Source organism: Megalops cyprinoides, chromosome 4 (assembly GCF_013368585.1).
Source record: "Megalops cyprinoides isolate fMegCyp1 chromosome 4, fMegCyp1.pri, whole genome shotgun sequence".
NCBI lineage: Eukaryota > Metazoa > Chordata > Actinopteri > Elopiformes > Megalopidae > Megalops > Megalops cyprinoides.
In genome coordinates, this window is record NC_050586.1 from 40,032,501 (window position 1) to 40,045,226 (window position 12,726).

Genomic DNA, 12,726 nt, shown 5'->3' on the forward strand with positions numbered 1-12,726 from the left:
ATCTTTAGCATATCTTTTCCACCCCTACAATCCCCCACCCCCATAAATATTTGACGCCAAGCAGCTATCATGACACCAAGAACAAACTTTTTGATCTGTTGTTTTGCCTGTCACAATACTGTAGATACCACTATTGAGTATGGTACATTTACTGTAGTTGCATTCTTGGGTCACTTTCTCTCACTGATAGCCCATGACTTACATACACAGCAGTAATAGTGGAAAAATCTCTTCAGCGACATCTGCATGTATATTTTGCCTATATTATACATGCACATTTCAATGCAAATATGACCACTTTTGTACAGATGGTAACAAGGCTGCAAACAAAAAAATAACTGAATAAACTTTCTGCTAAAATCAGAAAATCGTGTCTTATTTCAATCGTATAGTTTCATTTGTCTGTCAAAATGCAGCATATTTCCATCTACAGTGATCTAAATTTTGTTAGCTTTTGAACTGAAAGTTAACTGTTTTGAACAATGTCTGCAAAATTTGCTGTAGTTGTTCAGAATTTTGCTGGTGGTGAACATTGACTGAGAGAGGTATTCATGGATTTTGGAAGAAGTGGTGTTTGAATGCATTTTGTATCAAAGCAATGCAAAAGTATACAGTTTAGTTCACGTAGTCTACTGATATGGTGAATGTGTCAAGTGCTTTGAAAAAGTGGACATGGTATTGAGACACGTGTGAAAATGATTGTAAAAAACTGTAAAGTATTAGAAAATGAAATACAGTAGGATGACTGCATGAGAGATGCGAGGGAGATTACAGTAACTCAAAAAACACACTCCTGTTCCATGTGTAGAAATGTAGTCCCATAAATGCTCCCTTGCTTAATTGACATGCTGTGGAATTCGCTTTTGTAGAAGTCTATTCTGAGAATTGTTGGGGGCTTCCCAGTTTTCTTTGTGTTTGTCATGGGTCACTTACGAGTTTACGTTTGCAATTCAAGCCTGTTATTTAGCCTTTCATTGGAAAAAAATATACCTCTCTGAAATTTCTTTGCAATGATTTCAAGCAGGGCTGATCTTTACAAATTTCATTTAAGCCAGATTTAATATGTACAGCATGCTGTGCTGCTCTTTATCAGCTAGAAATCAACGTGTGAAAGAGGGCGAAGCCTAATTTTGACTTTTCATTTTAGGAATTTTGTGGAGCTGCAGAATTTTCAGGCACAGTTTTCTTTGATATAATTGTTTGACAAGCGACACATCCATGACCTTTTTGAGATGTGCGATCCAAGTCAGGGTGCCATCCCCAGTCGCTCCCGGTTAGAGTAGACCCGCGTGACACCCGGTTCAATATGATGTCAAGTGTGTGAGAGAGTGTTGCAGGTTAATAGACAACAGCCAAGCTAATGGCCACTTCACTCTATTTATTACGTTCTCATTAAAATGGAAACAACACCCCGGCTAAATCATGGCTCGATCGATTGCCGCTGAATTAACTCTCCATGCCACCGACTTCCATGAGCGGGGAGGGAGTTGTCCTTTAATGATGTCATTTCGAAAATAAGCTCAGAGGAGCCACCGTTGCGCAATCTACCCAGTCAGGTTCAAAGGCTGCCTAAGAGGATATGAGTGGCAACCGTGTGATTGTATTTTAAGATGATATGAATACAGTGTGTCTTCTACTGGGAGTGCAATCCTTTGTGCAAACAGTATTTGGGACTGATAAGAAGTGAGCGGAGAGGAGATTTTGGGCGTAATACTAAGTAGCAGGTGTGAGTTTCTTCTCTCTGTTGATTGAATAACTGTGGCCAACTCCTGCGGTCCTCTGAAATAATTAGGCGGACCACCTGGTAATGCTTCCCCCAGTCCACCTGCACTGTGAGACCGGCTACACAGTGCCTCCTGCAGAGAGATTTTGTCACAGAGGTGGATATGTCACCAGGTTTTCTTGAGCAAGATGTATATTTAGACACAGAATTTCATATTGCCAGGAACTTTTGAGTTCCTCGAAAATTGTGCTTGTTAAAATGATCTCATTATTTTTCATTCTCCCTTTCTTTGCTTCCCCTCTTGATCCTTCCTCCTCCCCCCCCCCCTTTCCATTCCCTCTCCTTCAGATCACGAACCGGTACATCTACGACACGGTGCTGCTCCTGGCGAACACCTTCCACAGGAAGCTTGAGGACAGGAAATGGCACAGCATGGCCAGCCTCACTTGCATCCGCAAGAACTCCAAGCCCTGGCAGGGGGGACGCTCCATGCTGGAGACGGTCAAGAAGGTATGTGTGCAAGCATGTGCGTGTATGTGCGTGTATGTGTGTGTGAGTGTGTATGTGTGTGTGTGTGTGTGTGTGTGTGTGTGTGCACTGTGAGACTGAGAGAAAGAGCTCATTGTGAGAGCTCGTTGTCTGTATCTATAGGCTGTTGATATGAATCCATGCTCTCGCCAGAAAAGAATCCTGAAGAGAGATGGCAGCACAGGTCAAATAGATGTTGTGGGTGTGTTAAGCGCTGTGGGGGGTACACGGTCCCCCGGGGGGTGCGTACCTGCGCTGAGACGTGTCATGATGGCACGGTGTTCTCACCCTGCACGTGCCACTGTGTAACACAAGAGCCCGATGGCAGTGACACAGGTCCCTGCTCTGGGGAAGGTTGATTTTGAAACACTCGATGCCCTCCCCCTGGCACCAAGGCACCGAACGTTTCTCAGATGTAATAAGCGCATATAGATCATGCAAATGCTGCACGCGGCTTGTTATTTTACCGTAAACCAACTGCGTAATAGGTTGATATTTCACTCCCCAGAGTGTCATCACTAGAGCCCTGTTCTCTACAGCTTCATTAGAGGAAGCTTGTGGTTATTGGCTTTCCAATACTGCAGTAGGTGAACTCGTTTGGAAACATCAGGAATTATAATTGGCTGTCTAATTAATTCTGTCAGGTCTGTATTGCTGCAATACATTCACAACAATTATATTTTTTAATTGCACCTGCTGTATGGGGCTCTGCTTTGGTTTCAGTGCTGTGCATGCAGGGTGTTAGAAAGGGGTTGTTTGCGTTGCTGTAAGATTCTCACTTCTGATGTCTCCTCCTACCTGAAAACATTGAGGGAGATGAAAGTACAGAGAGGGGGGGGGGGTCGCAGAAAGGACAGAGGAGGCTGTCCAGGGAAGAGACAGCTGTCTCTGGTTTTGTCAACAGCCTCGCGTCGCACAGAATAAAACTATGTCGGCAGCAGGCTGCTGTAATGGTGAAAGATGTATCCAAGTGGACACATATGCTATATGATGTAAGTCAATATTGTTCACTCCCTAGTTTTCTCATTCTTCACCATGCCATCATGAAAACTGTCCTGTACACCTGTGTGGCTAACTTTTCTGTTGAAGGACCAGTGCCTACAGCAGGATAGGTGCATTCGGCAACTCTTGGTGCATGTCCTCAGAGATGGGTGGCAAGGTGGTGGTGAGCATTCCAGCACGTTTCTCCCCAAAAACAGGGCCTCCCCCAGATGATGGTTACCTCGTGGGGAAGCTCCTGGGTTGTACAACAATGTACATTATTGCAGATGCAGAGCATACAGTCTCAACAGAAAAGTAATAAGCAAAAGAGAGTCCCCAGTAGGCCTTAACACTACTTGCTTCACAGAGACTGCCACTGGAGGAACAAGTACTTCCATTATTGTCTAAAGTCATTACATTAGGAATATAACATCATTAGATAGCTTAGAGCCCATCATTTATGTTTATGCCAACAGCAGGATAGGCGCGTTGGCAACTCTTGGTGCATGTCCTCAGAGATGGGTGGCAAGGTGGTGGTGAGCATTCCAGTACGTTCCCCCCCAAAAACGCAGGCAGGGGCGTGCAGCCCTCGCATCCAGGCTGTTGATTGTTTTGAGATTCCATGACATCACAGGAAAACGAAGCAGAGGACAGGCTGACAAACGACTGGGTTGACACTGCCCGAAATATGGAGGCGACTGGGGAATGCCCTGATAGAGATCCCCTCAGATCCATTCATCAAGGGCCACGGTCAGCTCCCCATGAGGGCCTCACTGCAACAGATGGTCCAGTTTCCAAAGCACAGCATCAGTGGGCTATTTCGGTCCCTGAATGTCCAAAAGAGACCAACTCACTGCTTGAAAGCACTTTTCATGGCATGGCAGGGATATATCGAACCACAGGAAAGAGTTTAAATGTTCTTTATTTTAAAACCACTCTTGGTTTTAAAATAAAGAATGGAGGATATTTTGATGCCGTTTCAATATGGCCTATTTTTTGTTTATTTATAATTATGAAGTGTGTTATGCTGATGTGTGTGCGTTAAATTAGATTTGGAGCAGCTGTTATGTCGTAAATTATGTTTTAACATAGTAACCTTGTATGTTTATGTACAGAAATGCTTTAACGGCTCCCGCTATGCTAATAATGTGGTTCTGCGTTATGCAGGGGGGAGTGAGCGGGCTGACCAGTCTGCTGGAGTTCAACGAAAATGGAACCAACCACAACATCCACTTCGAGATCCTGGGGACCAACTACGGGGAGGACCGGGGTCGGGGTGTAAGCAAGGTAAGAGGCACACGCCTTCCTCCGTCTCCCCAGTCCAACTTAATTGTACGTTTCAAAGTAGCAGCACCGTCGCCTCGCCGAGTCTCACCAAAACCCGCTCGTGGAAGCCCCCCCCCTTTATGTGTGGACGGTAATTATGTTAATTTAAGGACTGAAAGGATTTTAATTGATAATCATAGCTGCCTAATGAATTCCATCAGCCTCCCTCAGAGAGAGATGCAGTGCATCAGCAGACACTGTTTATCTTCCTCTGTGTTGTTTATTTATCTCATTTTGGTCGAGTAAGGCAACAGTTGAGGAGCAGTATCACAAAACAGGCTCCCCAAGCACAGAGTGATAATTAATCTATTCTTTCTCCTCATTTGCCGTTAATTACTTTATTCATATATGCATGTATTTACTCATTCGAATTTTGGTGTTTCATCTCTTTCCGTCTCTCGTGGAATGTGGATCAATTAGCCATAACCGCGCTAACGACTTGGATGTGGAGGGCTTCCAAGTCTCGTCGTACCTGTGGCTGACGTCATGAGCGTGGAGCCTCCGGCAGAGCAGGGCTTTCAGAGCGGGAGTTCCCCGTCACGGGGAGCTCGAGGATTGGCAAAGTGCAGGGGGAACGTGGCTTTAGACAAACAGCTTCTGATGGCTGATGCGATCACCTGAGGATTGTGGGTAAGAGCAGCGCACTGCTCTTCTGGAGGTTAGATGTAAGATGAGTGTGCGGTGTTCCCTCTCTCTATCACAAACACTGCATCAGCCCCTAAAGACTCCTCCAGAGGGGCCTGCTGCAGATTACAAATTAAATTGTCAGATCTCATTAGGGATAATGGCCTTAGACAAACACATAACGCACCACGCTTCCAAAGATGAAATTAATCTTTAAGTACAAAGTAATTACATTAACTCAGATTCCCTAATCAGTGCAGATAATTACTTCTGAAGGAATTAAATACTTATTATGCCACTGCCCCAGTATTGTACATATGATAGTGTCCAACGCGACACAGCTCTTCCATTCCCCCCAATGACACACGTGTTTGCACATGCACACACACACACACACAAACACAAACATTTCTTTGATTTTATATCTGGGTAAGTGTTAAAACAGTAATAGGCACCACACCAAGCGCTTTCATTACTAGACGATGCCAGCATTTTCTGCACCTGCTAATTTAATATGTGTGATTACATCCTTCTTCCTCCCTGCTAGGTTAGAAAGACAGTCAATAGATAGCTATTTAGGTTGTACTAACAGTGACATTTATATTAACATTTACATTTTTGTCACTTAGCAGACGCTCTTATCCGAGGAGACGTACAAGATGTAAGTGCATTTTACATTACATTTACATTTTTCTTACATCCAGCAGAAGCTCTTATCCCAAGTGACCCCCAAAGTGCATCCAACAGAATGACATGAAACATTACATAAATAACACTGCCATCACACAAACAAGAGTCAGTGCCAAACACAGGGGCAAGACCACAAATGCATCCTGGACCCAACACGCAAGTGCAACACAATATATCTGAAAGAAGGACTGTACCAGCCCAGCAAGACACCAACACATACCCCGAAGCAAAACGTCCACATGTAATGGATGAGATTAGATGTGCATACTTAATTAAGCAACAACAATCTCAACATGGGATAGTGCTATGACAGGGCCTCCCCCAGATGATGGTTACCTTGTGGTGAAGCTCCTGGATTGTACAACAATGTACATTATTGCAAATGCAGAGCATACACTCTCAACAGAAAAGTAATAAGCAAAAGAGAGTCCCCAGTAGGCCTTAACACTACTTGCTTCACAGAGACTGCTACTGGAGGAACAAGTACTTCCATTATTGTCTAAAGTCATTACATTAGGAATATAACATCATTAGATAGCTTAGAGCCCATCATTTATGTTTATGCAATGCATAAACTGCACTGCTATTAATGTAACATAACTTTTTTTTCAGACTGCAATACAAAATATTTAAACAGGATTCCTTCCATAACAATTTTATGTATCAAACCAAAAGATTATTCACTCCAAAACTTTTATTGGATTAAAAAGCACTTATTCTGTTGTTTTGATGATGATTAAATCTCACAGCTCTTCTTCTGCCACCTTTCAAAGTATTGAAGTTATTTGTAGACTCAATAATAAAAATGTTGCAGCTCTTGAGATTCTGGATTGTGTCATGCTAAATTTATGAAAAAACCATGCGATAGCTAGCGAATCCCTTAGTGAAACATGCTAGAGGCAAGCCCTACCTGAACTATAGTACATTCACATTTCTTTCCAATGTAGCATGAATGGGAAAACCTGAATGGTATGTAGCTGGCATTTGTAAGACATAACCAAAATGTTCTCCCTAACAACCCACAGTGGTGTGTTGTCTGCTTTAATCTGTGTTCCTAATTCATTGTGCATTCCATTTCTTAAAAAACAAAGCTTAACCACACATTTCTTATGAAAGAATATAATACAGCCTCTTTTGCTTATCTGACACTAACAAATACTACATTAACATTTAAATAACTTTTACATTTTCTGTGGGCAAGGCTATGACATTAAGGATAGCTAACTTTAAGTATAGTTTTAATTTTTATTTAACTGAATAAATCATTTTAGACTAGACTCCCAAGCAAAATAAGACTGCCATAGTTTAAATAGTTTAATGTAGCTGGCCCTCCACCTTAATTGCTTCAGCTAGCTACCTTCAAACAGCTGTCCACCCACTGTAGGAATCAGCAATGTTTTGCACAGCACCACTGAAGAAAAGAATCAAAAACAGCAACACCTTGGTAAAAATGCACAGTCCTTTTGCATTCTTGATCACAAGGTGATCCAGATAACTGTTGTTATGTTATAAACTTTTTTCTGTTAAATGGGTATGTCAGTGTGTGGACTTTGAGTCATGGGTTTTGTTGGCTTTACAAAAAAGCCTTCAGCATGTCTTATTTGCAACAACATAACACGTAGTCTTCAAAACAACAATCTGTTCACATACAGTACCTAGCTAAATCAACCAGTCCAATGGCAGTACCCCTAACATGTGTTTTAAAACATTTACTAGCAATGGGAATGAGAGAGACATCTCTCAGGGTGATGATATTTTTAGATTTAATCTTGTAACGGAATATAACATTTAATTTATCATTGGATGAAGAGAATTGGTGTCCAACTTGGTGCATGACACATGGGTTAGAGTTTTATAGAAGGTTGCAATTTACTAGGCCCCTTGCTAGTTTTACCTGTGGAGGAAGACTGTGAGAGATTCACCTCTGTAATTTCAAAGCAATTTTGTACTTGAAAAGACAAGAGGTTATTTAAATTTTGCATCACAGGTGAGAGCAGAAAGAGTTATTTTTACATGGATCTCTTTATGGGCATTAATATTTCTTTTTCTTCTATTTTGGTGCCTTGCTCTTAAATTATACCCTTGGCTTAGAGCATTACAGTAATTGGCACAAAGGTCACCTAAGCACAGTGGACTTGTATGCCGTCTCTTCTTGTCTTATGAAAATCTTTCTACTGCCACAAAAGTGCGCACACATACATACACAAACACACGCACACACACACAAACACACACACACACACAAGCACATGCACATGCACAAGCACACACACATACACACACACACTTACCACTGCATTGATAATAATGGACAGGAATAATCTATCATAATTATTATTATCACCATGCAAGAATTAGTTTTCCAGTCCATTAACTTCTGTGGCTACATGCTGTTTACCACTCTATACATCAACAATCTAAAAGATTCGCTGAACAGCGTAAAGGACAGTGCTACCTACTCTGGAATTGCTTGGTGAACCATTGCAAGCCCTCTATTAATTGCTTCAGGGACTGAACTAATTTACTGCAGGTGCAAACAGGATATTAATTTGGTTTGATGTGAGGGACCATGGAATGAGCGTAAGGCAGCCTCATAGAACAGCCGCAGATAGAGATGGGCCTTGGTGTGGAGTTGGAAATAGGATTAGGTTTTAGTGTGGAGCTGGAGCTACAGGCTGGCTTTGGTATAGAGCACAAGGCAAAAATAAGTTATCAGTGTGTAGCTGCAGTAGAGATGGAGGTTGGAACAGGAGATAGAGCTGGGCCTTGCTATGGACCTGGAAGCAAAGGCCGCGGCTGGTGTGGAGCTGGAGAAAGAGCTAGGCTCTGCTGCACAGTTGTCAAAAAAAGGCTAGGACTGGGTTTTAGCTATAGTGAGTAGTCATAACGATGGGCGTGGTTGTTGGGCAGGAAGTGGAATGTGGGTCTTGGTGTGGAGCTGAAAACGGAGGCATGTCTGAGCGTGGAGCCAGAGTTAGGGGCCTAGCATGAGGGAAGAAGTTGGGGGGGGGGGGACTGGGGGGGGTCTCCCTATGTGTGCATCAGCTGCCAGTCACCGTGTTTACAGCTACTGCATACAAATTCTGCACATCATCCCCTACTGTCTATGTGTGCTCCGTATGCCCTCGAGTATGAGTAAACGAGAGGGGCAGGGGCACAACAGAAGGTCCCGCCCTCAGGGGAGGGGGGGAATTTGCTAAACTGACAGAGAGAGAGAGGTGCCAGAATGGCAGAGGAGGCTCCATAGGGCAAGAGAGACTCTCTGACAGGGTTTAATTGTCATTTGGAGAGTGCGGTATCACAAGCACCCTTTTAAATAAATGTAGCATATAAATGTTTCCCGTGCTGCTTTAAGTTAAGGTTGTAAGAGTCTGTGTTAAATACGTGAGAACCAGTCTGTGGAAAGGAGACCCCCTGGGGTAAAGATCCCCATTTCCCCCAATTTTCCATTCCATTAGGTAGATTCAGATGTTCTTTTATAGAAGCTATCTTTTGCCTGTAGGGAAGGCAGGAGAGAGAGAGACTCATTGATTTGTCCTGCTTCAGAGCTTCCCTTAGCACATCTCCCAGACAACTCCCAGCAGATACCCAATGTGTTAAATGCCTTGTGCTCTTCATTTTCGGCTGCAGACTTTGTGAATTTTCCATGGGTCAGAAAGACATTTTCTTCAGTGGCGTGACACAGATGTTATTAAAATGTTGTGAAAAGCTTGAAGGGACTGGACAGAGGCATGAGTGATGGGGAATGCACCCCCCTGTCCAGTTGGGTCCTTATATTTTCTCCTCTGTCTGTCTTTTCTGTTCCCTCTCTCTCTCTCTCTCTCTCTCTCTCTCTCTCTCTCTCTCTCTCCATTTCTCTTGTCTGTCTCTGTCTCCCTTTTGCCATATCCTAGAGGTCTGTATCTTTAATGTATTAAGCAGCAGACAAATATCCAGAGATGTTTGCTGCTCAGGTATTGGGCTTAGATAGGCCCCTCCCAGTCAGATGGCAGGGCTCATGAACATGGCAGTGTCTAGTGGTGGTGAGGTGGGGGGGGGGGGGGGGTAGAGCGTGTTTCGGGCAGGTGAGAGACGTTGAAAATGAACAGAAATGAGTGAAACAGATTTGAGCGACAGTTCGGGGCAATAATGCAACATCAATCACGTAATGTGGGGTTTTTTATTGCCTCTCTCATCTCTGCAGTCTGTTACACGCAAGCTGCTGCAGGCTGTTGAATTGAGCGGTGAGAGGAGACAGATGCGTCCCTCTTGCGTACCCCTTCCTTGCCCCTGCCAGGAGTAAAAATGAGAGACTGCGGGATGCCACGCTCGATCCGCGTGTGACAATCTGCCCGGTGTAAAAAACCCCCGACAATACACCTGGAGTCAAACAGATCCAGCGATTCCCATCGGAGACCTGAAGCGGCACAGCACTCAGCACAATGCTTCCAAAGATAGTACTAAACGCAAGCAACATAAATAAATACAAGCGCTTGCCGGTCAACCTCCTTCAACCTCTTCAAAATCATTTCACGGAGCTTGACATGTGAATCTCTTTGTGGAGTTCACATTGTTTTATTTAGCAGAGTCACACCAAAGCACTTTTAATTATTTAGAGCTACATTATGTTATAGCATTCTGACAGTCAAGTCTGAATCACACTTTCCTGTCTCCTTCATTGTGCCAGTAATTGACTTACCCAGAAAGACAGCACCCATGGGCGGCGCCAGGGAGGGGCTTGGGGGTGCTGTAGCTACCCCTAGGATAGCCGTAGCACCCCCCTAACACCCCCAAGAAATTTCGAATTTTTAATGAATCTGTAACTGTCACAGAGCGGGTGTGTACGTGTGTCAGGGGTGTTGCAGTAGAAATCAAACTATGTCAAACGGCACATTAATGGGAAACCCTAAATTTCAGAGCACCCTTGCTGAAAAGCCAAGCAACCCCATAGCACCAGCAAAAGAAAATGTTTGGTGACAGCATCTCAATATATAAATTGTATGCATATATAAAATACACTTACACACATACACACAAAGTATGTATGTCACACTGCTGACATACTGTGTGACTACGTGCAGCAAGGGGAGGACATGCTCCGGTAAACTGAGACTGGGTTCAGCAAAAGGTGATATTTATTGTTGATGAAATAGTTAATAATTAATGTAGTAAGTCTAAAATAAAGTAAATTTACAACAATCTAACTCTTTCTTTGCCAAATTAAAGACATTATATGTGCAATGAAGTCCCTACAAATAATGAAATAATGGTTTGAAAAATAATTCCTTTCTCTGTATTCTTGGAAAGTGCAATGAAACACAAGAAAATTAGATGATGCACCCAATATACTTTAGGGCAATTAAAAAATAGGAAGCAAAGTTACAACATCAAGAACCTTACAAACTGTTAATGGCAATAGGCTCGGTTGCACCCACATAGTACATTTTAAAGTGCATTTTGGGACATATATGTGGTGAAGTTGAGGTTAACTGCCATAGCTGTGCCTGCCCTCACAAGAACCCATTCCCCCAATGCAACAAGCAGAGGAAGAATTCAACTTTGGTTCTGCGCACTGTGTAAAGAACTTTCTTATTCTATTCTATTCTGTTTCTATTTGAAAACAGATACCACAAAGCAGTAAGGTACATGTAAAAGTATGGTTTCGGTGTCATTGTCGCCATAAAAATGATACAGTATGTTATTTTTACACGAAGTGGCATGTGAATGCAATTGTTTGTGTACACCCAACAGCATTGAACAAGTCAAGTCAAGTCAAGTGTTTGACTTGTTTTTATTTCATTGTGTACTGGCATTTGCACTACAATGTCATGTTTTTTTTAATTACAATTGCAGTTGAAGTCTGTATGGACGTTTAAACAGAAACAGAATGTTGTGGTAACGCACAAGTTTGAATTGCAGGAAATATAACCACATTAGTATTTTATATATGCATATATGGATATGCACACTGATACTTTCACACTACAGTGAGCTAAGTGGCTATCGCATTGGAGGACGGGTACAGCTTTGCTGACGTCATACGAACGTCGTGCCTGACCGGCTGATGGGTGCCTGTGAGTGGTGAGAGAAGGTGACATACCCATTACTATCTGCTGACATACCCATCACTATCCCTAGAAGAACAAAGCCAGTTTGTTCTGCCGATGTGGGCTCCCAGTCATTGTCAATACATTTACATTACTTTACATTATTGACATTTAGCAGGTGCTTTTATGGACTTCTATCACTTTCTTACAATGTTATCCACTTATACAGCTGGATATTGAGGCAATTGTGGGTTAAGTACCTTGTGGGGTAAGTACCTTGCCCAAGGGTATAGCAGCAGTGCCACAGTGGGGAATTGAACAGGCAACCTTTCGGTTACGAGTCCTACTCCTTAACCACTATGCTACAATGCCTCGGCTGATGACATGGCTGAGATGGAACCCAAGCCGTATGACCTGTGTTCAAGATGAACACCTTAACCGCTGAGACACTTGAGAGCCCCATGTTTTAATATTTTTAAGTTAATGTCTAAATCAGGCAAAGAGAGCAAAGCAGTCAAAGTAACACTAACAGTATTTACATACACGCCGCCTCAGTGAAACCACCACAGGTGAGCACTGAGGCTGTACTGTGCCACTTAGAGGTCACGGAATGATTTAAATCGCATAACTGGGGGGAAATGCAGAGTGGAGGGAGAACATGGGAGCACTTCAGGTACACTAGGCTGAGCGGAACAATCACCATGCCCCCGAAGAGTGGGAGTGGGGAGGGACATCAGTGAATAATTCCCTTCGGGAATGTCGGAACACTAATCTGAATTTGTCTCGGATGGAGTGCAGCCTTGCCTGGGGCTGCTAGTCCTCATGCCT

General features: G+C 43.1%; 1 protein-coding gene across 1 annotated transcript in view; it reads left to right on the forward strand.

Moving 5' to 3' along the window:
- Positions 1 to 12,726, forward strand: part of grid2 (glutamate receptor, ionotropic, delta 2) — a 365,965-nt gene that overhangs the window by 253,111 nt on the left and 100,128 nt on the right. Inside the window, exons 7-8 of the mRNA XM_036526665.1 lie at positions 2,072 to 2,233; positions 4,400 to 4,519. Of these exons, the coding sequence (XP_036382558.1) occupies positions 2,072 to 2,233; positions 4,400 to 4,519 (282 nt within the window). The remainder of the gene's footprint in view (positions 1 to 2,071; positions 2,234 to 4,399; positions 4,520 to 12,726) is intronic.